The sequence below is a fragment of the Quercus robur genome, chromosome 4, assembly GCF_932294415.1.
Source record: "Quercus robur chromosome 4, dhQueRobu3.1, whole genome shotgun sequence".
NCBI lineage: Eukaryota > Viridiplantae > Streptophyta > Magnoliopsida > Fagales > Fagaceae > Quercus > Quercus robur.
Window position 1 is genome coordinate 18,517,984 of NC_065537.1, and position 27,196 is coordinate 18,545,179.

Here is a 27,196-nt window from a genome sequence, read left to right on the forward strand (position 1 = left end):
TGTGGTTCACTTCATCTATAAATAGACAGACTTTGAAGACAAAAGACAAATCCAAATTCTCTAAGGTTCTAGTTCTCAAGTTTAGCTAACTATTTATTTTAATTCAAAGATTAAAAAAAAAAAATTACAATTTCTCTTACGAAATTTAAAACTATAACCTCTTATTCATATCCTATGAGGTAATTCATTTAGTACTCCTTTTTTTTTTAATCGTTTTATTACTTATATAATTTGATTTTTGCATATGATTTTGATTTATTTGTTTAGGGGAAAAAAAGAAAAAGAGCCTCTAAGCACTTATGTTAGTGCGTGCTTAGAGGCTAGTGTGTGTGATAAGGTTTTCTAAGGGTGATTTTGACTCCTCTCCCATTGTAACTATCCCATGTAACTATTGAACTTTTCTTTTTAATGAGATTTTTATTTTTTATTTTTTACAACAATCATATTCTACCAATTGGATAGTCCATTTTTATATATATATTAAAAAAAAAAGATAGTCCATGAAAAACAATTATGAAATTTGTTATTTACCCAAACTTATTCATACCCTATACCTTATTTGTTTCCACACGAGGCATGACAAGTACAAATGATTTGCCCTCAAAATTCATATTCCCCTCTCTCTCTCTCCTCTCCCTCTCCCATTTATAACCAAATTCTTGAAAAACCCAGTTCTTCTTTCTTGAAACTTTAAACCCATTACAAAAACAAAGCAAAAAGTTAAAAAAATGAGATCATCATCGTCTAAACATGGTCATGGGGCATCAGAGAACAATCGCAGTATCAGTGGTCACATGTACACTCTTCATCAGCGTCTCTACCATGCTCTCAATCTTGGTACCAGGTGCTCAACCCCCTTCAATTTTCTTTTTTGCTTTCTTCTTTCCTTTTTTAGAATACCCATTTTAAGCTTTCTTTTGCAAATGGGTCAGTGTTTGTTTCCTATTCTCAAAGCTTCAAGAATTCTGATATGTAAAAGAAACTGTTAATAGTTGAACAAAATTACACTGTTTGAATTGTAAAGAATAAAGAAAAGAAAGAAATCTATGGAAATTACATTGTTAATCTTTATGAATGTTTGAATTTCATTAATTTGTTGCAAAATTGAGTGATTGGCTCAGATGGGTATCTGTTATTTCCAAAGTTGTAGTCTTTAGAGGCTTCAAGGAGTCTGTAACTGTAAACAATATTTTGCTTTGGTTTATGAGCTCAAAGGAATATGATAACAAATGAGGTTGAAGTATGGCACAAGTATTTGTTGTGGGGTTTACTGATATGTTTCTATTGTAGTTCACCAATTGATAGTCTGTGTTAGAGATAATGGGTCATGTTCTGAATGTGGAAGTAACTATGGTCTCTAGCCTAGATGCCTCATGGGCAGAGCGGAGCGGAGTTTGGAGGCACTACACTGCTCACTCCTGTGGATGTAGGCACAGTGCCAAATCATGTAAATATCTGTGTTAATTTTCTCTCTTTTGTTCACTGACATTGCTAAGATATGAAATCTGCAACAGTTAGTTTATGATACTGGGCTTGACTTTCATGGTTATAGATGGTCATTTTACCATCTCGGGTTTGGTTGATTTTTTCATTTCCAGTTTTTCAATTTATAATTTTTTTTCCCCTTTCAAAATATCTATGTAATTCTGAATGACATTCTTGATGACATTTGTCTACTTCTGCAATCCTTTGTGCATTGGCAGATCTTATGATGACAAGACGAGGAAATGGATGTGCACAGATATTGAGGTGCAAAGACATGTGGTTCGCTCAATTGCTGCATTTCTTGATTCTATTTCTGGAGATACACTACACCATCCACTTGTAAAGGTATTCACATTTATCCACATTTAAAACATTTGATGGTAAACACGGTGTTTTGTTTGAATCTCTGTGCTTATGGATAATTCATAGTAATTGTTTTTACCTTTTGATTAATTTTGAGTATTGAAATCTTGTTTTAGTATTTTGTATTCTATAACTATATAATGGTAAACTAAAGCATAAGCTCTCACATTATCACAATTTTGAAGCTGTTGAAAATGTACACTTTGTATTTACTTCAATGGTGCTGCATATGCATGTATGAAGTCTTTATGTTGTTCTTATACCCTTTTGTTTATTTATTTTTTATTAGTAAAGAATCTATTATGGTAAATGTCTTATTTTATCAACACAAAAAAAAAAAGTATGGTAAATGTTTTAAAATTATCCCTAACAGTTTGTTTGGCATTACAATTTTATAATCCCTGATGTATACTTCCTGTATACTCAGGTGACACTTCTTTTTAAAATTTTAATATATTTTTCTTTACTTATAAAAATAAAAATAAAATATAATTCAATAAACAAAATGGATGCAGAAATATGGTATATGGACATTAACAAATTTATTTGTAACTAGAAAATATATCTTGGCTTTTTTTAGGAAGGTTGATAGTGTGTTTCCAAAAAAAGTCAACAGAGAAAAAATGAAGATAGAAGAAAAAAGAAGACAAAGAAAGAGAAAGACATATATGATATCTATAAACACGACATGACTCATTTAAATATAATAAAAATGAAAGTCTCACTGCTCACTCATGTTGTTGTTGTTAAGGAGTATGATATATATGAACACGATATGACTCATTTATCAAGGTCTCAAAAGCCAGGTCACCACAAATTTATTCTTATTTGATATGATGGGCTTGGGGTTTCTGCCAGATAATTTAAGTTATTCTTAAAGTATTTACATTCATATTTTGTGGTCCAATTCCAGGATTCAGTTGCTGATATGGTTGGGGCATTGGTATGGATTCTTCATTTTAAAAATGGAGCCATACTAAATATAGCAGCAAAAGTGGTAGTAAAGTTGGTTAATGTTTTACCCAGTTCAGTAATGCAGCCTTATTTGTTAGATCTTGTTCATCCTCTCTCATCCTTGTTATCTTTACAACAAGTAGAAGTGGCTGTATCATGTGCTACTGCTTTGAACCTGATTCTGTCAAACCAGAGTTCTAAAAGCGAGAAAGCAATTTGGGGGATTTTGAAAAAAACAGAAACTGTTGCTCATATTGTAAGCAACATACATGATTTTTCTGGACGCATAATACCAAGTGAATATTTCCAAGAGATGGCTTCACTTTTGAGTACAATATTGAGGCGGTGGCCTCCATCTAGGTATCCTGTTTGGAGTGATGTTAAATTGATGAAAGCTTTAGAGTCTATACACACAACACCAGATTCGTCTATTAAAGTTGCAGTTTTGAAGTTGTATTCTGCTTTAGGTAATGATACTTGTAATTTTAAATTTCATCCTTTTCCATTTATTAGTTTTGAAATTTGTAGTTTTGAAATTTTCATATTCTATTTACCAGCTTTATGTGGTAGTGCTGCCATGTATCTTATAGAAAATGGAGAAGCACTATTGCAGATGATGGTGCAATGCATGGACAGATCACACCCTCATTCTGTTCGGGTGGAGGGATTTAGACTTGCCCAATGTTTAGTGGTAATATCTGTAATTTTTTCTTCTTGCAAGACATGTTACTGAGATACTTACATCTTTATGATGTACACTTATTTTGTTTCATTTTTTGGTCAGAGAAATGAAGAAACGTGTTTGAAAGTGATGAGCTTTTGTTGTGAGCCTTTTGTTAAAGCCATAATGTGTGGGATCAGCCAACAGAGATCTCTTTCTGGAAAGGCTGCTGACGATCAAGTTTCTTTATTAGTGGAGGCATGCTGTTTGGCTCTGATAACTCGTTGGGCAGGGGAACATCACATTTATTTTTGGAAACAAGGGATTGACGGAGTCCTTCTTGGTCTTCTCTCAAAAGATTTTCACAAGAACTCATATCAAGAATTTGTGTCATTGGAACAGCAAATTTCCATAGCGCAGGAGATTCTCAGTGCCAATTATCTTCTTGTTTTGAGGGGATATGTCTGGGATATTCTTGGATGGCTTGCAACACACTGTGGGGAAGATTTCAATCCCAAAATATTTAGAAATGAACTCTATCTCGACATCCTTATTACATGTGCATGGTAATTTCCCCACATTAAAATTCATTAATTTTACTCAGATTAGATTTTTGCCCTTAATTTATGATGCCTTCTTTTCTCCTTGTCTTTTGGGATGAAGATATTGTTTAACGTTTGGTGTTTTACCATTTGTTTATTCACCTCTATTGTTTGGGACTTTGGATGCTTATTAATTTTTCTGATTTCTGTTCTTTTTGCTTCTTAATAGCTTGGCATTTGTGGATGCTATTTACAAATGGCGCCAAGTATGCCAAAACAATGATGTTGATACTTTCAAAAGTGAGTCTGCGTCAAGGGCAGTTCTGATGATGATTTATTCTCCCAGCAAGTACATTGCCTCAAAAGCCAGAGTTATACTATCTGAAATATTAAAGCCAAATGGCAAGGAGTATTTGATACATATATTACGTACCCTAAATTATACAGCCTCTCAGAGGAACATTGGAATGCCAAATATACTTAAACTTGTCATTAACTTGATAGGTTTGACTTGTTATTGTGGTCTGCCACAATATCGGAGGCGTCTTATCAAAAGTAAAGGGATAGAGACACTAATGGTCCTTGTAAAATGCCGCTTGGACAATGACATCCACATAAAAAGGCAGAGCTTTGCTCTTCATTTGCATAATAAATTCCATGATAGGAGTTGTTGCTGGGTTTGTACAGAAGAGTGGGAAGGTGGGGACGTTCCTTTGCTCTATAGTTTGTGGGGGCTAGCTGAGTTGCTGCACAATTCTGGTTCCATAAGAAATAACCTCAACATATTTGCTGATGAGATGACATATACTGAAACTGAACTAGTTAGCAAACTCCAGGAGATATGCATTCACACATCTTCTCCTGGACTCAGATGGTATGCTGCTTATGTCCTTAGTTACTTTGGAGTGTATGGTTTTCCAAGTAAACTGGGGAAAAGGATTGGGAAAGCACTTAATGAGAAGGAATATGCAGATATGCAACTCATTCTTACAAAGGGACAGTCTTTGAGTGTCCATGGTGTTGTTTTTGCAGTTCGATGTTCAGCTCTGCTGCCTCCTAAAGGACTGCCTATTAATGAGAAAATGTGTGATGGTTCTTCAATAAAAGACTTTACAGAGAAGGTGCATGGAGAGTTCCAAAAAGAAATTCGTTTATCTGCTCATGTTGATCACGATGCACTGATGAAGTTGTTGGAATATGTTTACTTGGGATATGCACAAGGGGGAGAGGAACTTGTGAAGAAGTTGAAAACTCTTGCTAAACGTTGTAATCTACAGCCTCTATTACAACTGCTTTGTAGAAAACATCTGAAGTGGTGCACTCCCTTCCCTAGCTCTGATCTTTCTCTGGCTCTTGGTCCAGCTGGATTTCAGTTCTCGTATGATTTTCTCACTGATCTTTTGGTTGGGGACATCTTGATTTTGCTCCTTAACAGCATTTCTTTTTATCTGGGTAACCCTGGCACTAACTGAATTTTACAAGGAGTTTGATGCTGGACAATATCAAACGGGGGATAAAGGGGAAAATTGAACAAGAGGGAAAATGATAAACCCTAAGAATCAGCACTTAGGGGCTTGCCTGGAATCAAAACCATTGAAAGAAAATTTAGGCATCAGCACCTAAAAGTGTTTGACATCAGCACCAAGGAAGGGGCAAACACATTCTCAACTCATATAATTCTTATTCAAATTCTAATGTCCATCACAATTACAAGAGCGTTAGTTTAATAGGGTTTTAGGGATTACACTATTATGAAAAATATCTAATTATATGCTATAAAATCCTCAACATTAAAGCCTAATTCAAAATTCAAAATAAAAGCAAAAATAATTTCAAATTCAAAATTAAAATCATAAATGATTTTGCTGCTCCCTGCATCAGAGTTTAGTTGAGGTCAACCCTCAGGTGGCCTACATATACTGTTTTGCCTCCTTGTTTTTCAATTAAAAAGCTCTCTGGATTGACAATGCAACTGTGGAACATCTGCCTGATGGATAACTGAATGCGGCTGAATATTTTGGCTGTAGTGATTGACTACCAGTTGTGTTCAGTTACCATATTGAATCATTTATAATGTGCAGTTTCTTTCATATCCTAGTGAAGTGAATCATTAGTATTTAGTAGGCTCTTGTTGATTAATAAGATATTTAATTGAATTTTTCCATTGCCACTATTTCATTTTTCTAAAAAGTAGGGGTTCTAATTAACTTTATTCTAATTTCAGGGACATCATCTTGGAAGCTAAAGTAACTGAACTGATGTGCTGGACATGCAGTTTTTGCTCTCTATCAGAGCCACATATACATGTTCACAAAGTTATATTGTCTTCAAGCTGTGATTATATGCGGGCTTTGTTTCAGTCAGGAATGAAGGAGAGGTGAATAGATGTTCATACTCTTTTTTTTTTTTTTTTTGGTGGATAAATGATGTTCATATTCTGTTAATTTATAGTCTTTCAAGGAAGGGAGTTAATGAAAATCCCTCTGCAGATTTTTACTAATGTTATTTTTCATATTCTGGTTGTGATGCGGATTATTAGTTTGTGTCAGGTATTATCTTGTTAGGGTACTTTAAGTATGTTAAGTATGTGTAACTTTTCTTTTTCTTTTTTCCTTTCCTTTGATGTTGAGGGTGTGGGGATGGGAAGGTGGGGGCAGCGGGTACTGTGTTTTTCTTGTATTTGATTTGATGTTGTTGTGTTTTGGAACATCCCTTAATGAATAAATACATGTGATTGATTCTTTTTTTTTATTTTAACACTAAGTGACAACAGATACTTCTCTTTTCTTAAGTTTTGTTATTCCTTTTCTATCTCTGTTCCTATTATTGGTCCCCTCCCTCAAGACATATTTTATGTGTGCAGCCATTTGGGAACCTTTAAGGTCCCTGTTAGTTGGGAAGCATTGGTGAAATTAGTGAACTGGTTCTATTCTAATGCGCTGTCAAGTCCTCCCTCTGGATGTTTATGGGATTATATGGAAACTGAAGAAAAGTTGTACAAGCTGCGACCATATGTAGAGCTTTGTTGGCTTGCTGAGTTCTGGTTTTTGGAAGATCTTAAGGAAGACTGTTCAAATGTCATTGTTTCTTGTCTTGATTCTGCCAGACCCTTGTCTATTAAAATAATCCAAATTGCTGCTGAATTTTCACTGTGGAAGTTGGCTGAAGTTGCAGCTAATTACATTGCTCCATTTTATCGCCAACTACGTGATGCTGGTGAACTTGAAGCATTGGATGATATGCTAGTCGACATGGTTCGTGTTGCTTCTGTTAGACTTTCTCAAGAGGGTGGTAGTAACTCTAGGTGATCTTGTCTGCTTTCAGATAATTTAAGGATTGGAGTGTTGACAGCAGTGTGGTTTGATGCTATTGAGAGCCTAAAATGTGAAGGGATGTCAGGTATGCTTTATATATATGTGTGTGTGTGTGTGTGTGTGTTGTTTTATTGATTATTATTACAGGCAGGTTCCTCTATGGTCAATATAAGGCTTGGCCTTTTTGGTGTAGGCCTTATATATATATATATATATGGTTTAACCTCTCAAATGTTCATATTTTCTTCTTGGTAGAATTCATCCCATAATTCTTAATTATGTAATCCTCATTTATTTGCCACCTAAAGCCATTATTAATTATAGAATTCATCCCATAACTATGTAATCCTCATTTATTAATTATCTATCAAAAAGGCCATTACTGAAAATTTCCCCATTCCTCCACCTCCTATCTTTGGAGGGCATAATCTGCAACTCTGGGGTGCAATAAAGCAAGCCAGTGCGGAGTATATGAGACTTCCTTCTTTAACTTTTGTATAGTTTGCTCCGGGGTACGCATTTTGATGTGCAAAGTAGTGGTTGTTGTTGTTGTTGTTGTGTTTTTTTTTTTTTTTTTTTTTTTCTTTTAAATAGTTGTGGTTGATGCATCTTTTTATTTCAAGAATGTGGGAATCAAGTTCTTCAATTTATGTATCTCTATAAGATTGCAAAAGTTATGATCAACTCAGTTTTTAAAAATTGTTTGTAAAGTTGCTAAGCATTACCCATTTATATTAGGAGATTTCTACACTGGTGCCTAAACAAACTATTGATTTAGGAGTTGTGAGTTTCTCTCTCATACTTCAATTTAATCAGCTGTGTATGTCATTATTGTCAAACCTTTACTTGTAGCAGAATTGCTACTGTGCTGGCCTCTTTTGTCTGTTTTTACACATTCATTGCAAGTTGGTTCTTTTTTTCTTTTTGGGTGGTTGTGAAGGATTGGGATTGTCTAACTCATGTTTTTTTGTCTAAAAGATGATAATCTGAGAAGAAAATGTTGAGAAAAACTTCCAGATTTTGTTAAAGTTGTGGATTTCTTTGGTTTCAGAAAAATAGGATACATTATTTTGTTTTGATGTTTTCAGGGCATGTTGGCATTCAATGGTGTTTGTCTTCCTTTTTTTTTTTTTTCTTTTTTTTTTTGGCGGCCTTGCTGGAAACTGTTGATCATATGGTACCTGAATACACACACTCTTAATTTCTGTTATCCTTAAACACTACGAAATTATTTATTGTACTGGGGCGAGGAACTATTCATCCCATTTAGCCATTTTGATGCGGGAAAGTCTACCAGAAAGTCAGAAAAAAACTATTTTAATTTTAGTTTTATTTCTTTTTGGACATCAATTTTATTTATAGTTTAGGCCCTTCTATTAATTAGGTTAATTACTATTTTTATTATAAGTCTAGGGTATTTTTGTAAAAAGGCAATTAGGATTTTCCTACGCCAGTTAGAATTAGGTTTTAGTGTTCCTATATGAGTGAAGTATCATACTTCTATCAAAGAGAGACAATTTTAATGTATAAAATATTTATGTTGAAATTGTCTCCATGGTCTAGTGCCTACTCCAAGTGGTTTTATATTCGCTTGGTGTTAACTCCAATCAAGCCAAGGTTCTGAATCCTAGGTCTATCCTTTATTTTTCTGTCTTTTGATTTTGTGTTGAATTGTTCTGGCTTGTCCTGCATCACATTACCTGTTTGATCTTGGTTTCTCCCTTTCTTCTCAGTACTTCAACAAAGTCCTAACTCCTGGGTTACAGTTACAGAGAAACTTATTCTCTCCCTTTTCTATGTTTAACCATGCAGATCTTCCCATTGAACTTGAACAAGATGGAAGAGAATTTCTGGAATCAGATAAAAATTCTCAATCACCACATCAGATTTGTTTTCATCATCTGCCATCAGATTGAAGCTCTCAATCTCTAAATCAGTTGAGTAGTTTTTTCAATTTTACTTCTTCAGTGAGATTTCTTAGAAAAAAACCTATGATTTTTTTGTTTATAACTTGATCGATGTCCTCCAAACTGGCACTTCCTCATGACGAATCTTCACCATCAGTGTTGAAAATATTACTCAAGATATGAATGAGAAGACGTGTTTTTTTTACTTTCCTTATGATTGTCTAGATTAAACTAAGGATAGGATTCATATGAAGCTATTCAATATGTTGCTCATTTGTACCATGGAATGGGAGGCTGGTTTGTCTCCTCTCCTTTTTCTTTGCTGCAAGACCTATAATTCCTCTTACTTCCCTGACCATACATGCTTTATAACAAGTAAATAAAGGTAGGCAAAATCCCCATGTACTTGGGTCTCTTTATTCATTAATAAAGTTATGTCATTTATCAAAAACTAAAAAAAGGGAGGAAAAATACCAAAATAAACAGGACTGTTATACTATTTGCACCCCTTTTGGTTCCAAGAAGTTACCTTTTCTTTTATTTCATGATAGAGTTACTTCTAGTTATTGTTTTTATTAACATGCTAATATAAAACTGTAACTAGAAGGAACTAACATTTCTATTGGGCTATTTGCTTGCAATCATTGGTGTTTTGGACTATGTAAATTCTACGTCAATCAACAATTCTGTTGACTTTTCAATAGAAGAACCCAATTAGACTAATATAGCTCTTTCAATATTTGTATGAATCAAATTATCAAGCGTTAAAATTTTTTAAGAAAATATTTCTTCATATCCCGCAATAATTGTTATTCATATGTTATCCGTTTTTAACAACTTTGCTACATTTTCTATAACTATACTAGTTTTTCTATAGAATTATTTTAGTATTAGATTTAATTCTGTTAATTTTTTTTCTTATAATGCTCTGGGTTCTTTAGGTATTTCAGATACATTATAGTTGTTGGGGATAGATTGTATACATAGAGACATATATATATATATATATATATATAAATGCATGCATATGAACATTCACACCAAATCTTTAACTTAAAGCCAGATTTATGGTTCAGGATTTTAAATTTCTATACCAGAAACAAGAAAAGAACAAATCTTGTAGAATCATAGGGTCACGGAGATTCTAAGTTCTGTATGCCTACTGATTTTGTTAAGTTTCATAAAGCATACTTCATGGCTTTTAAAATTCATTTTGTAACCTGAAATTAGACTCCTTTTGCAGTTTTGATGCACTACTGTGTGAGTGTCTCTCTTTTTAACTCTACACACACACAGATACATGTGCACACGCACAAACGCAAGTGTTCATTTTAGTAAATCTGTCTCATGTTTTTTGTCTTATGCAATATGCTTTGGACCATTGGAATAAATTTTTTCCGCTGTTCAGGTAGACAATCTCCAACATCAAAAGCTATGGATTGAAATATATTGAATCAAAATGGATGGCATAAATTTTTTAGGCACTCCTACCTTTCTTTTCGGCATGATTAAGTATTTGTTTATTTTCAGAAGTTGCAGTGTTTGATATAAACATTTTGTGGGCAGGTAATAACAAAGATCCCTTTCTTGCACATAAACAGCTGGGTTAACTAATAGAAGTGGACTCCATCATCTCAACTGCAGCCAAAAATCCGCAAAGGATTGGAATGTTTCAAATGGACCCTAGACATTGTATAAATGGATAGCTTCTGAAGTTAAAAAGGTTATACTTGCGACAAATTCAAGATGAGTGTACAGCAGTGCTTTAGGCATCAAAATAGATGAGTAATATGAATATACAGTGGCTGATAGTATAATGTATAGCAGCACTTTGGAGAGAGAAATGCCCAAAGTTTTGAGGGTTGTGAAAAATCTGTTCTTGATGTGAAAGCTTTCATTCCCCAATCTTTTATTAAGTGGGTGAATGCTTCTGGTCTCTTTTCTCTTGCCAATATGCTTGAGATGCTTGATAGTTGTATTTTTAGTACTTAACGCTGGTGTACCTTTTGTATACATCTTGTGTACATGGACTACACCCCTTCGCAATTAATCAATGAAATATTTACCTATAAAAAAAAAAAAATAAATAAATAAACTGTATACGAAGATCTTTTCACCACAGTTCAGTGATGTTCTCACTTGATTGATTGGGTGTGAATTGTAGTTGCTGCAACTGGCTAGCTAAGCTAATGCCAATACAGCTTTTGTGACTTATACTGCTTGCTGCTATAAAAACATGGGCCACAAATTATGTTACAATCTTTCCCTATAATGTGGTTGACATTATTACAAACATCCTAGGAAAACGAAACAATAGAAAGTGCAAACATCCATCTTGTTCATTCAAGCAAGGAGATCAAGCTCCTGGGGAGTCACAAGTGAATTCAGAAGGTCTGGATGCACGACACCAAATCTACGAAGCACTTGATTATCTGCGAAATTCAAAGCCTTCTGCATTCCTTTCACACAAGCATCTCCTTTATACATAGGATTGTGTTCTCCACTGCATGGTTGGCACCCGGTGAAGTGAGTAACAAATGGCCTTCTCCAGGTACTATTATTTAGGCCTGCATCTTCAAGATACTGCTCTGTCAGTGCACCATGGCACTCACTATCCACCTCTGCATGTTGCCGCCTCAACCTGTGCGCCCGTCTCTCCATCTTCATGTACCTGCTGGTCAAATTGTCTAGCTTATCCACTATTGCCAACCAGTATGCACTCAGAGCATACTTATTCTCCAGGTATATCTTGTCTGCCCATTTTTCATGCTGTTTCAGAATAAGATATATCAATGCTGCTTGATCATCTGACCCAGGAAACATCTTGTCTTTTAAGATTGATTTCTGGACCTGGCCCCACTTATAAAAGTCAGGGCTCTGTGGGCCCATGCTGGTCCACACATGCATGAAGTCCATGGACCATTGGCAATTCCTGATCAAAAACACCCCTGCATTGAGACCTGTCCAGCTTTTCTTCTCATAGATCTCACGTGGCCAACCATCCACAATCAGGTTGTGGTTTTTGTACTTTTCTAATGGGACCGTGAACTCCATGTCAGTGAACACTGCATCGGAGTCAATCCACCAGATCCACTCGGCCTCCGGGTGAGCCATCATGGCAGCTTTGATGACCGGGTACTTGGCCCAATAGCTATTCAATTTAGGATGAAGCAAAAGGTTGTTGTATAAGATGTCATAGCCATGAAGTCTGCAGTAATCAACTTTGTTCTTGAACATCCTCAAAAGCAAATGATCTCCAACCGGGTTTTTACATGGGGACGGTTGTGATCCAGTCAACATCAGGATTCTCCTGTGCGCACCAGCATTGAACGAGGGGTGATGCCTTAGCCACTCTTTTCTTTTCTTGTCCCAGTCTTTCATGGGTGTCTCCATATTGTAGCTGAGATTAGGGTCATCATAGAAAGTAGTATCAGGAGGGTCATGGCACTGGTTAAGGCCCTGAGAGTTTGTGAACCTTGTTTTGGATATGATGTTTTCAAGACTAAGGTCAGGGTCTAACATGGACAATAGGGACCAAACCAGAGTAAGAAGCAAGGATACACCACAAAAATAGACAAACCCATTAATGATTAAAATTGAGGGTTTGTTTTGGGCTGCACGTTTTGAAGTTGGAGATCTTTGAGATTGAAACGGATGTGGTACCCCCATTATCAAGAAAAGTTTCTTTGCTCTATGCGGGAGTGTGGTTGTTTTACTACTAGTAATAGAAGAGAATAGAGATAGCTTTTTTGTGCTTTTTGATTCTGATTTTCTGGGAAATTGAGCCTAGTAGAAGAGAGAGCTTGTCAATTCTAAAGAGAGATTGAAAAATTCTTGATTTATCCTGAAGTTAAGCAGAAAATACGGGCGAAGAAAGATGCTTTGATTGGCGTAACTGGTATCAAAAGTTGTCTATTATGAAGACTTATACGCACAAGTTTGAATAATTAGGTGGCATTCCATTTTGTTCAGCTCAAATCCGCATCGCGTGTCTTCTTGACTTTTGCGCTTATCTACTACATGACTTCTATAGCCAATTAGACAACTTTGGGGCCTCCTCACGTTTTTAATAGATTACATTTTTAATCTTTGTAAATAAAAAATATTATAATTGAATAAGTATTACTATTCATAAGCTGGTAAAAGATGATATATAAAGAAAAATTATATTTTTGAAAATATATTAATTTTAAAATCTATTACAACTATTTTAAAAATGAATAAATATTCCTCAATTTGAAAAATAGCTATTACAACCAAGTTATTACAACTTTTTTTAAAAAAAAATGAATAAGTATTCTTTTTAAATAATAGCTATACAACTAAGCTTTTCATATGTAACAACTTATGAATATTACTATTTTTAATGTAATCTTCATTCAGTGTATCAAATGTGTTCTTAGTAAATACTAATCTTCTATCCATATTTGTGTTCTATTTTATGATCCACTAATTAATTTTTGCCATATATTCATTTGACTTTCCTTATAAAATAACCAAAGTTAAAAATGGAAAAAAAAAATCAATACTATTTTTTTTCGACTTTAACATTTTTTTGGAAAATAAATCACTTTCTAAAAAATCTTTTCTAAAAATCTTATCTCATTTTTCTATGTTTGGTAGATACCTTAAAATAAGTTACATAAGATAGAATTGTTAAAACAACTTTAACAACTCTATCTCATATCAAGCTAAATAAAGGAAATTAAAAAATAGTTTTCATTTGAACCATTTCTTTTTATACTACCAAATATAGTAAAATACAAAAAATTATCTTCATATAAAGCTTAATATTGAAATAAACAATGCGTTAAATTAGGAAGTTGTCATTGAAAGAATATTATTTTTTGGGAGATGCTACGTCTACAACATTTTTACAACAAATCACAGGTGGTTAGTTGTTATTGGTTCAAATTTGAAATTAACACTAAGATTACTTTTTTGCCCTAATAATAACAACCAGTAACAACCTGTCACTTAAGATTTGTTGTAAAAATGTTGTAGACATATCATTTCTCATTATGTTTGTTTTGTTTTAATACTGATATCACGTTTATTATGTACCAATCAAATAAAAATACAGCAACAATCAAAAACAATAATAAATTGTGAATAATATTAACTAATGCCATCACTTATTTTTAACATAAGAAGATTCAATTTAGCAGATTATTGGTGGATTTGAAATGGTGTACTCGTTGAGATCCGCAATGACTTTTTTGTCTTTTGATTTATTTTTTTTTCTTTTGTTTGATGAGATCCACAATGACTTTGTAGCAAGGATTATATATCTTTTTTCCCCAAAAGAGTGTGAAGCATGGACCTTGATTTACGTAATCTGAGTGAGCATTTATTATGGCCCTTGTTTTAAGTAATTTTGATATAGTATTCTGAACCCTGCACATGCTGCTTTTAATCGATGTGCTTACCGTTAATGAATTTATTACTTGACTCGTGATTCGAGCAACTAGTGAAGTGATGCCAATCTACTCTTCTTTCTTCTTTTCTTTTCTTTTTCTTTTTCTTTTTTCTTTTTAAGAAAAAACCAAATTTTGAACAAAAGATGAGGTTTGGAAGTTCATTTTCATACTTTTCCAAGTGAACTTTTGTTTAAAATTTTAGGAAAAATATACCTGAAACTTGAACTTTTTTTTTAGTCAATTTAGTATATAAATTTTGATCCTATATAGTAAATAGACACCTTAACTTTTTCTTTCACATATTTAGAGTGCGTTTAGGAAGCGCGTTTTGCGCTTCCTAGACGCACATTTGCGTTTCAGAATTTTTTTTTTTTTTTTTCCTAGTCGTAACTTTTTGACTTTTCTTCTATGAATAGTGTTTTAGTGCACTATTCATGGGTCTCACAAACTATACTTTTCAGCAACTTTTTCATTAAAAATGAGTCTCACGGTACTACTTACACATTTAAAAATTATTTTACTACAGTATTTTTCATTTTTCAGTTTTCAGCTGTATCCAAATGGACCCTTAGTATATAAACTTTTATATTGTAGTAAAAAGACCCCCTTAACTTTTTTTTTGTGTGTGGCCAATTTAAACTCTCTTTTTTCACCAAATCATTAAAAAGTAATGAAAATGAAGGGGTTTTATTGGAACATCATAAAAGTTCTTTTTATTGGCTAAAATAAAAGTTAAGGGGTTTATTTTTTACTGTGCTAAAATTTACGTTCTAAATTAGTTAAAATAAAAATTCAAGTGGTGTAAGTGAAATTACTCAAACGTCTATAGGATGTCAGAGTATTTTACCCCAAAATTTATGAAGATTTTTGTCCGGCTTTAATGCCAAAGTCAAACGTCAAATAGTCAGTTTTTAATGTAACCTAAAAAATTTGTACTAAACCGTCCAAGAACGAAGAGGAAGAAACTCTACTGTAAAGCAATATTTTCTTCTACTTTTACATCAAAAATGTAAGACAACAAAAATAGTAAAATCCATTGTTTATTGGTTATAATTGCAAAGAAAACGATTTACTTAATTTTCTAATATCTTATGCAAAAAAAAAAAAAAAAAATTGTTATCGATGTCAAGATCTATTGCTAATTTGAGGTTTGGATAGACTTCATTTAAGAATGCCGCCGACCCTAGAATTAATAAGAAAACTAGTGCTTCAAATTAGTGAATAAATTGAAACAAAACAAGTGCTTCAACAAATTAGAGTTTTCAATGGAGCCGGTGAACCACACGGGGAAGGAAGGAAGAGATTAGCAGCATTCCAGCCAGCATACTTTTTTCCTAGCCAAGAATTTGTACATTCTTGAGTTGCCAACCATTCATAAGTTTTTCCTCATTTTTGGATAGCCCAAAAAAAAGCCAAAGATCAATAATCAATGTCAGGTGAAGCTAGAACCTAAAAGGCTATTGGGTTTCGATCTATGCCGTTCATGAGTAGGTTTTTTTTTTTTTTTTTTAAATCAAAAAATAAAGAGTGGATTTTGTTTTTCTTTACCAAAAAAATACACTTGGTGAGATAAGGATCAATGATACTTTTGAAACACATTATGTTAACACTTGGTTTTTATTTTTCCCCCCATCAAAGTCTCAATAAAATTTTTAGATATTAACAAATGCAAGGATTTTTAATGAGTTATATTACAGAAATTTAGGGTACAGATCCTATAGACAAATGCTCTAAGCTTTTTATCACACCAAAAGATATAAATATGGCTGTAAACAAGCCAAGTCAAATATTAAATGTTCAAACTTGTTCATTTCATTTTTTTGGAACATGAGCCGAGCTTGAACTTATTATCATACAAGATTTTATATTCAAGCTTGGCTCATTTTCTTGTCAAGTAAGCTTGAGCTTATTCACAAGCTACTTAATTAACTTATTTTTTTCCTATATGGTGTAAAATCATGACTAAAATGTTTTACCTTTACATAATTTTATAAATTTTGACTATGAATAGACTATTTATATCATTAATTAGTAGGTTACAAATAATAATTTAATATCGTATGAATCTATTGACAAACTTATACAATCCAATTTCAATTCTATATAAATACAATTTTAGACAAGTATACATATAAAAATATAATATTATATATAGTTAAATTGAGCTCTCATGTTCACGAGCTTGTTCATGTATACATTATTTTGTTTGAGCTTAGCTTGTTTAATAATCGAGCCTAAACTTAGTGCTTGAACTTGGCTTATTTTCTAAACAAACGAACATAAACAAACTTTTTTTTTTCGAGCCAAGCTCAAGCTAATTGTTCATAAACAACTTAGTTTATTTACAGCCCTAGATAGAGAAATGTTATTTCATTCTAACCAACTTGATGCTTTAAAATTTTTATATTGGTCTAACTAGGAAGAAAACCTTTTGGTGGTTTTTATTTTATTCAGCATGGTCATGACCTTTTGGATGGTTAATATATATTATGTTTCCTTTTTTTTTTTTTTTTTTGAGATCCAAACGATAGAATTGCATTAATACGGTAAAGAAATACATACAAAGGTGGGCCCAGGGAGGTGCCCAAAACAGAAATGGCTACAGTAAATTATGGAAACATAACACATGCAAGCACAGTGAAACAAAACGTAGAAGCCTAGTCTTGTCCCTGAGTGTCCATGAACCTCTGATACTCTTCAAGCAGTCCACAGGGTTTGCTAACTTAACTGGTCTAATATATATATATATATATATATATATATAGTAAATCCTACTCTTTTAAATGAGTATATGAAATATTCGGCAACAAAACAATTGACAACATTCAAATTAACAGAAAAATAAGGTGTCCAATTCATTTGAGTAATTTATAAAAACTGCTTACCATTAGGGAACTTGGTTCATTTTTCAAAGTAATAAGCATGGTCTCCACATAAGGTGAAAGACAAAGCAAGCTGTCCAGCAACTCTGGTAATAAGCCTCTTGATAGTGATATCAATTCAACTTGTAGATGCTTGAGATCTAACAATGGAGGAAGTAAGCTATTCCTCAACTCTTGGGGGAAAATTAATTTCTGAAGATATCACAAACAGAAAAGAATGTTATTTGCAAGGAGTATAAAAGATGAATAACTAGTATATTAATTATAGATATAATAGAACAGAATTAACAAACATAATATGCATAATGAATGAAATTCTAAAAACGAAATACCTCATCATCTGAAATTAACGATAACGTTTAGAAATGGCCAAAATATATAACCCAAAAGTTCTTCAAATTCATGTCCCACTCATCACTTGTGGGAGAATCTACACACAATGAAAGCTTTGAATGAGCTCAACTCGAACATAGCAAGGTAATCACTGGAAAGAAAGTTCCTGGATGTATCTTATAATCGAATGCAATTAGCTTTGGAGCCTCAATCTCAGCCTTCACAAGTTCGTCACAGTTAAGCAACGTAAAGCTCTTAAGCTGTTGATGACATATCTTAATTTCTTTCAGAAATCCGCTGCTGATTGACAGATTTTCAAGTAAAAGTAGTTTGGAGACAAGATCTTCAAGCCAGTCATCTGTAATGGTTTTGTTATGTAAAACTAAATTCTTCAAACTCTTACCATCAAGGTATCGACAATATTGATTTCAGAAGAGCTAGTTGTGTTGAAAAGTGAGAAAGATTGCAAGTTGAATGCATCAATCATAATATTCTCTAATCCTTCACAACCCCAGAGCTTTATAGTTTTAAGCTTGGCACTTGAAACAGGGCCGGCTCTACTATAGAAAACGATGCGGTTGCCTTAGGCTCCAAGTAGAAAAAAGACCCCCAAAATTTTAACCAATGGAGTAATTTTATTTTTATTGTAAAAGTATTAATTAAGCTCAAATATTAGCCAATAAATAAAATAGTATTTTTTTTGCCAATTTGATGGGTACTCTTGTGCAAATCTTGTGGGTGGATGGGTTTTCTTGAGTTAAACCGGTGGTGGTGACTGATGGGTTGTGATATAAGATTATTTTTTTCATTTTAGGTCACACCAAACACTTGAAAATGTTTTCAACTGAAAACATTTTACAACGAAACAAAAAGTGTAGAATTACATCTCTAGCCTTTTCAATGCAATGTTTTCTTCTTGGATACTATGGAGCTTATTTGCCAAAATAAAACTGCAATATACCTTTCCAAACCAACCACATTTTATAAACATCATTAAAGTGGTTAGTGTAGGTGTAAAAGTCATATAAGCTACAACTAAATGAGTAATTCATTTTGAGAATTTGGTGCAAATAGTCCCTCTTTTACACCCTCCAATGCCAAAATTTCTCTAACCAATAAATAAGACATGCAACACACGATCATTCCCTTTAAATACCTAAAATGAAACTACCTAAAATCTTGTAGCTCAACGGGCACCTCCTACATCAATCCTTACACCATCAAGGATTTTCCAACTCCATTAGCTAACAGGTTTTCAAAATTCTTGGTCTAATGGTTGAGAGCCTTGTAGCTCAATCGCCATCGTCCAAAGTTCCAATCCTTCTACCTCATCTACCAAAATATCAAGGGACAAAAAAATCAACTAATGAAAAACCTAACACCCACAATTGAAGAGTTGAGCCTCCTGTCTAGGGTGGTAAATTTCCCTCTCCCCACTCCATTTCACACTGCACGGGTTTTCCTCACTCCACAAAAGTGATAGGACGAGGATAGGGCAAGATTGTTTCCCCACACCCTGGGGTTGACCAGGGCTAAGTTTAGGCTTTTTAGCCCACCCTATTCTGCTCTATTAATGATATAAAAAAAACTTAGTTTGTATTTCTAAATATTTAAATGCATGAATATTAAGAGTTTTTTTTTTGTGATATTTCTTATTAAATACTTTGGATAATATTATTCAATCCTTACTAAAAATTAGTTTGATTTGATATAATAAATTTAATTGTAATTTCAAATATATTTATATTAATGAAACAACTTTTATAATAATAAAAAAAATGTTAATAGGTGTGAGGCAAGGTGTGACAGAATAGCAGAAAGTAAAATGTTGAGGGAAGGGGCAGAAAAGACGAGGTAAGAAAAAGCCAAGCGAGACAGGGGTGAAAGCTCCATCATTTGACCCGACCCTCCCCCTTTGCAAACTAAATCGTGATATGGCCAACTCACATGGAATAAATTATAATTTACCCTAATTTACCCTAATTTACCCAGCTTTGAAAACAAAGCCAACACAACTTTACATGCTTTTTCTTGAAAACTAAAGCATATTGCATCACCCACATTTGTCTTCTATGCCTATGAGAGAATTACCAATGCCCTCTCAAAGTGATCATCTCACCTCTTCCTCGAGAAATAATCTCCCAAGCCTCTAAAATACTTTATTAAGATCAAACTATTAAATGACACGATTGGAGGGGACTACCACAAGAAACCAGAAAGCCCAAGTATGACTTGGAGCCCAATGATCCCTTTTTGGGCCTGGGCCTATGGACGTACCCATGATTTGTTGGACATAATGCTGAGCACTTGGGCCAAACAAGATCCCATTCTGCCAAGACATAAAAAGGAACCAACCCAGCACCTCTTGTTGAAACTGCTCAAGCGGAACCAACGTCCATCTGACCGAAGGAACATGCTCAACATACCAATAGAGAGCTTCAAGACTTTGGCAACCGAGCTCCGACCAAACTCGATAAATGTGTCCAAAAAAAAAAAGGTCCACCTGCTAACTTATCCCCTCAGTCACTTGACTCACTTGAATGGGATGATTAAGGTGTCAAAATTCCCCACTTCATGGGGAACTACCCATCAAACCTACCAAGGTATGCATTGCAAACCTTTAGCCATTTCTGTTTGTCTTTGCATAAATGAAAAGAGAATTAAGAGATAAACCAACAATGAGTGTAAAGTCATTTACATAGTTAGCCATTTAAGAGATATCAACTCCAAAATTTAGTCAATAAATGCTCACTGGTGAACATCCGAAAAAATCCTGAATACCATTTCCAGCAATTTTGACTTGTAAGAAAGATGATCTTCCAGCTCTGTCTCCTCCTTTGACATATGTCTTCATTGAGGCTGCAAAACAAGATAAGCATTAGATTGCAACACATTTCTTGTTCCAGTAAAGTTAGTCTGTATTATTCATCATAAAACCAAGGAACTTTCTTAGCTTATCCAACAAAGTTATGTGCAAAGAGATCATGGTGAAGAAAGAAATGCTAACAAACCACAATGTTCCTTGAAGATAAAAACAAAGGTTGAAGAAATTGACAAGCAGAATCCTACTAGATTATACTGTAACAAGTAACTAGAATTCTAAAACAACACTTAGGAGCAGTTAAAGATCACAGGTGAAAACTGAAAACAGCATTTAAGAGCAGAGTACAACTGAAACTGGCAGCCAATAAAACATAGTTAGAAAAAAATGAATGCATGAAATATAGAATGTCTGAAAACTGTACGAATTTACTGTGTGATTCCTGGAGTCATTTTCTCACAGACAATGAGACAATATACTTTTTGTGGTGCCACTCCTAGAATTTTCGTTTTCAAAAGTATAAATAAATAAACAAAGCATTTGGTTATAATGTATTGTCTCAAGCTTTAATTGTATACCTAAGAGTGAAAATTGGCTAATAATTTCATGAACTCCTCCCTCATACTCTGTTGGATCACCTCCATCTGTCTATCACAATCAGCGCGCTCTACCTCCACCTGTTTAAGCCTCTCAGCACGCTCTGCTGCCAACTGCCTCCGCAGCTCCTGAACCTGGGCATTGAGCTCATCATTCCGCCTTCGTGTCTCAGCTGATATGCGAGTCAGTGCATCAAGCTCAGCACGTAAGTGCTCCACGGAAGTAGAAGGCCTTGCCATATATTCCTGCTCATAGACATGGCCTGATCTTGAACCTACAATTGACTGGAATATTTCATCCTGCTCATCAACAGGTAAAGCTCGGTTTTCAGCAACTTCCATCTCATTGATCCTGCAACTGAACTCCTCCTGTACTAGAGACATGAATGCATACTTCTTGAGAACTGAAATACAAAAATATGTTAACTCAAGATAATGCTATACATGCAAAAGGTAAATGTAATATACATACATATATGCATTTGGAGGTCTCATCAATCCATTTCCCTTTCGGACAATGGGTCAACAACCATAGTTCAGGATTGGCGGGCTCCTGCTGAGTCTCTAGAGCCTGCTGTGTTGTAAAACAAATGCAATCACATTAGTATCTCTTGACAACAATGATGAGCAAAAACAATTATACAATTTCTACAGTTTATAATTACAAAATCTGAAAATTTTCATAGCTAAATTGTGCAAATGCTTTGCTGCAACATCGTTTTTGGGATACCTGCTTACTCTTGTCCTCTGCATCTCTTTTACTAATAGTCTGAAATAAACATATTTCGTTACATATAGCGATCAAAAAACTCAAAACCTTTTATGTAATAATATATTGCATTTTATTTTTTACCTTTAATTTCTCTGATCCAAGAAACGAGATTAGATGTTGCCATTCCTCAATATCAATCTCCTTGGGCTTATGTTGAAGGCACTCATTTTCATCTTTGCATATTGCTGATAAGATACCCTTCAAGCCACTATGTCTAGCCGTAATGCTAAAAAACAAGAGTGAACTTCATGTTTATAGCATCAACAAAAATAGACCAAAAAATCACATACCATGCTGCCATACTCTCTATATGCAGCACATACCACTAAAAATAATAATACTAACAACATGAATTAATATAATTTTCCCGTTTGAGTAAATTTAAGGTTGTAGAATGACTGAATACCACTTCCTATCTAGCACAAATACAAATACGATACATGGTACAACATGATACGTAATATGGTAACACGGCATTTCTTGAAAAACCAGAATGCAATACGGAGAGGATATAACAATTAATTAATTAATTAATATTTATTTTTAGGAATATATCGTTTATATTTGGAATAACTTATGTTTATTTTGGATTTAAAAATATGTAACAACAATGAAATGTTTAGAAATATATCTAAAATTAATTTAAAGACAATAAAATATTGTTACAAAAAAAAGAGTTCGTTCAAATAAACTAAACACTCATAAAAAGAGTTCAAATAAACAACATTCAACATCAAAATAGAACAACTGAATTAAAAAATGATTATTTTTTTCTTTGTGAGTGTGTACTTGACATGTTTGTTTCTGTGTCGGATACATGTCGTGTTAGATATGTGTCTGACAATAGTGTCCAACACTAGTACGTTGGCAATTTTGCCGTGTCCGTGCTTCCTAGACTATTTCTCCAATATGAACAAGATTGACATAAAGAAAGAGAGGTTGAGGGCATTTTTTTAATCTCTAACAATGACATCAGAATTATTACAAAATCAATAGAACTACATATTTTATCAACAAAGATAAAACCAGTTGAGACAACCAATCACACAATGTCAACAGAAAATTCACTTCCTATCACATTTTTACATTCAAATTTATGAATAACGGCCCTACTGCATTGTAATCTCAACTGATTCTGACCTTCCTTCTAGTTCCCTGTTGGTCAACTTGCTCATAGTTGCATCAAACTATTACACCTTAACCCGTTTTCACAGCAATACAATAAAAGTCTCGGATTCACCTGCAAGTTCAGGTAACATTAGTAGATTAATCTACGAAAAAAAAAAACCCATTATATTAAAATTGTTCATGAAACCATTTATCTATGTGCTATTAATTATTTCATGAATCTCAAAGTTTCAGCTACCAAAACAAACATATAATTCAATAACAATATAACACACTAATTTATGTCATTATTACTCCACAACCAATTCAATAGTCACCAAAAATAGAAATACAAACAAATATAAAAGAAAAATCACCAAAAAAAAAATTTTCTAGAAATTTTTAAAAAGAAATAGAAAAACAAAAGGTTTCTGAGAAGTTGTAGGATTGTGAATTTTCTGTTATTCTATTCCAGGGAAACAAACAGAAAATAGGGTGCATGGAATTCGAAACTGTTACCAGCTATTCGAACTCGGATGGAAGAAAGAATGGAATTAGGGTTTAAGAGAGAGAGAAAGAGAAGCGCGGGAAAGGGAAGAGTCACGATAGCCAAACAATAAGAGTTGGAGTCGGCGGAATAAAATTTGAGACTTCAATATTATATATAGGGCTTTTTTATTAATATTTAAATATAAATTAAAATAATATTTTTTCAGATTTTATACTATAATAATAATAAAACTTTTTATTTAAAATATAAAATTATTACTTAAGATTTTGTATTTAGATTTTACCGATTGAGATTCTATAACAGTTTTTCATAAGCAAATTGATATTTTTATAGTTTACATTTATTATAAATTAAATATATTGATAAATAAAATAAACACTATTTATTATACAAAATTAATACTTTATGACAGGAAGAAAATAAATTTTAAACCAATGTAATTTTATCAAAAAACACTATTGTAACACGTAAATTATAGAATCGCGAATAATCCCAACCTACCTAAGGAAAGATGGATTGAGCACATAATGCGATAAATCAATACTAACCAAACAGGATTAATTTCATGTTGAGAATTAAATGTCATGGTTCAAATAAATAAAAAATAACAAAAAAGGATGAAAATGTATTATTAAAAAAAAAAAGTTTTTACCTTAGGCAATGCAATCAGGAACAAACTCAGGATTTTAAGCTAGCGGAAGCTAGAGTATAAAGAAAAAAAAAATCCAAATAAGCATCCATATGGTATTAAAAAATTATAAATACATAAAATCGCTGTTTTTAAATACATTAAGATGCAATCTAATGATGTACGAAAATCAATAGGCTGGAATGCTTATGACTACAATGATGGCTTTAGGACCTGAAAGGAAAGAAAAGACTGTTAAGGGTGACCAGTGTGACCTGGTCAAGGACCCTCCGACAATTAAGTTAGTTTTCTCACTAGAGCACAAAGGTGGGAAATTGTGAATAGTTGAACTTACCTCAGGTGAATGGGACTTTCTCCTCTTATAGAGAGTTAGAAGTGGGTCGACTTGTTTGGATCCACCACCATCATGGGTGATGTGTGTGGTTAATGGAAAAAATGGAGATAATGGGGTACATGGGGCGAATTACAGGGAATCCTCTCCACGTTTTAGGAGTAGTGCATCATGGTCTAATTATATAGAACCTTTTGAGAAGTTCTCATAGAATTCACTAAGTGTCATCTAGTCGTCCATGCCCTTGTGTCATGGACGACTATCCTGAGATTGAATGGTCTTGTTATCAATGGACAGGTACTATTCATGCACATGGCATCATTGTTGGGCTTCTCTCTTCTTAAGGTTTTCTGGACGTGGTTAGGTCATGGACGACTACCTTGGATGAGCATACCTTAGATTGATCTCCATCACAATCATTTACCAACAAAGAAAAAAACAAAAACAAAATAATGTTTTTTTTTTAAATACTAGATTCGCTAGGATTTTTTTTTTTTTTTTTTTTTTTTTTTTTTTTTTAAGTTTAAGCATTCATAGTAGTGGTGTTAAAAATTTTAACTTTTAGCACCTCAAAAAGCTACTTTATCTATTTTACCATCTTACTTTACAATACACCCAATATCAAATGTTCTATTTTTTTTATTACTTCATTTAAAATAATATAAACAACTCATTAAAATAATAAATGAAGAAAGAGAATTTAAATATTTTAATTTAAGGAAGAGATATAATCTTAATAAAATATTTTATTTTATTTTTAACAACTTACTACCGTCAACTGGTTTTATAGTTTACTGTAGTTGCAAAAAAATTAGCTTTAGTTTCTCCAATAACACATGATTTTTTGGTTCTTTGATGGTAAATAGTTTTTTTGCTAAAATACAATCACCATTATAAATGTTTTTATTGTTTTTGTTAAGTTTTTGGGTTGGATAGTTGCTATTTTGGTTAAGCTAGTTAGGCTAATTAGGGAGAATGGGAACTAAGATTTTGGATAGAGGGCCCAACTACAAAAATAAAAAAATAAAATATATATATATATAATAACTATAAATAAATAATTTGGACCCAAGGGGGCTCGGGCCCCCACCTGGGTCTGTCCCTGAATGCAATACATGGTGAAAGAAAGTTGGAATCTAATTTTCAATTTCGAAAACGAGAAAAAGAGGGAGAGAGAGAAAGATTTCTTGATGAGCAGTCCTCTAAGAGATTAGGTGGCAAATGTCATTTATTTGTCGAGAAAATAGTAATAAACATTAAAATTTCAAGCTGCTAAGGGAAAGTGGTTGTCAATAATGTCTTCTTTTTTTTGGAAATATTTTGGTTTCAATTGAATTGAATTTTTATTAGCTCACAATTTTGGGGCTTTGTTAGACTGGGAGAAAGATTGTATAACACGTCTATGTTCTTTTTTTTGTTAAAAAAAAATTTTAAAAAAAAATAATCAATTATATGCTAACTAGAAGCCTTTGTTTTGTTGGCCTTTTCTAAATGGGGGTCTTAGGCCAAGGCTTAAAGCCAACTCTGGTTTGTCTTCTTTTTTGAGCAACAAGTTTCAACTTTCAATTCATTGTAACGAATGTGGTTCATGCAATAGAATCGTGATTGGAGTTTTATATATATTTCAAATAGGGGAAGGGAATTTGAAGCTAAAGTCTCCATAGAAAACATCATAAGATGGTAGCTGATTTATTGATTATTGATGTTGCGATTATAGTTTTAGTGGTTTGAGAAAGCTATAAAAATATTGATGAATTATTTTACGAAAATAGATTCATATGCATCCTAGATTCTTTCTTAAATAACAAAAGACAATTTTTTCTCAAAACTTTTTTATATGACAAGTTACAATTTTTTTTTTTATTTAGAATATGACAACTTATAATTGATAGACAAGAAAAGTGATTATAATGGTTAGTGAGTCTATATAACAATAATATAGACTTATTTTATATAATCTCATGTAAATTTTGTTGTTATTTAATAAAAAATCTAGGATGCATACGAATCTACTCACGTAAATTGTTTCATCATATTTTCTATTAATCAAAATATGACTTGTATTTTATTTTTATTTTTCTTAATTCTAAGACGATGGCTTTTAATTTCACTCATATTGTTCTAATTTCAAAGGCAACTTTTTTAGAATGTTTGACACAATTTCGGCCAATTAATTTTTGCAACATACTTTACTAGATTGTCGCTAGTGTTGCCAACAGATTCAAAAACATACCCTATCTTATATCGGATAGTCAAAGCACTTTTATTCTAAGACGCTTTATCACAAATAACCTATTGTTTATTAGGTGCAAGGCTTTGATTTAGTGGCGAGAGTGAGAGAAACAATTGTTTTTATCTAGTAAAGAACAAGGATAAAGTCTCTGATGATTGTATAAAAGATTTGAGATTCAATTTCCGCTTATACCAAAAACTGATTGGTGTCTTGGTCTGATGATAAAAAACTATCATCAGGAACAGACGTCATAGGTTGAAACTCTCTAAAAAAAAAGGGTATATGCATAATAGTGCTCTAATTTTCAATTATTCA

General features: G+C 33.1%; 2 protein-coding genes across 7 annotated transcripts; one reads left to right on the forward strand and one right to left on the reverse strand.

The window, feature by feature from the left end:
- Positions 1 to 582: 582 nt before the first annotated feature.
- On the forward strand, positions 583 to 11,162 carry LOC126720753 (BTB/POZ domain-containing protein At1g04390). 6 transcript variants are annotated; one of them, XM_050423549.1, is made up of 11 exons: positions 584 to 844; positions 1,291 to 1,447; positions 1,704 to 1,830; positions 2,762 to 3,269; positions 3,360 to 3,493; positions 3,587 to 4,029; positions 4,235 to 5,383; positions 6,230 to 6,382; positions 6,869 to 7,404; positions 9,132 to 9,255; positions 10,793 to 11,162. In XM_050423549.1, exons 3-9 carry the CDS (start codon positions 1,732 to 1,734, stop codon positions 7,311 to 7,313), a joined length of 2,931 nt encoding a protein of 976 aa, XP_050279506.1. In that variant the 5' UTR covers positions 584 to 844; positions 1,291 to 1,447; positions 1,704 to 1,731; the 3' UTR covers positions 7,314 to 7,404; positions 9,132 to 9,255; positions 10,793 to 11,162. The 6 variants fall into 6 exon arrangements, with proteins under 6 accessions (XP_050279504.1, XP_050279505.1, XP_050279506.1 ...); XM_050423550.1 differs by having other exon boundaries at positions 734 to 844; positions 1,362 to 1,447; XM_050423546.1 differs by lacking the exon at positions 1,291 to 1,447.
- A 160-nt stretch (positions 11,163 to 11,322) lies between these two features.
- Positions 11,323 to 13,133, reverse strand: LOC126720755 (galactomannan galactosyltransferase 1-like). Its single transcript, XM_050423552.1, has one exon. The coding sequence runs from the start codon at positions 12,893 to 12,895 to the stop codon at positions 11,570 to 11,572; it is 1,326 nt and encodes a 441-aa protein (XP_050279509.1). The 5' UTR covers positions 12,896 to 13,133; the 3' UTR covers positions 11,323 to 11,569.
- Positions 13,134 to 27,196: the final 14,063 nt, after the last annotated feature.

Coding starts and splice junctions, on each gene's coding strand:
- LOC126720753 (XM_050423547.1), top strand. CDS start 729: ATGAGATCATCATCGTCTAAACATGGTCATGGGGCATCAGAGAACAAT. Junction 3,494..3,586: donor GACTTGCCCAATGTTTAGTG/GTAATATCTGTA, acceptor TTTTTTGGTCAG/AGAAATGAAGAAACGTGTTT. Junction 5,384..6,229: donor CCAGCTGGATTTCAGTTCTC/GTATGATTTTCT, acceptor TTCTAATTTCAG/GGACATCATCTTGGAAGCTA.
- LOC126720755 (XM_050423552.1), bottom strand. CDS start 12,895: ATGGGGGTACCACATCCGTTTCAATCTCAAAGATCTCCAACTTCAAAA.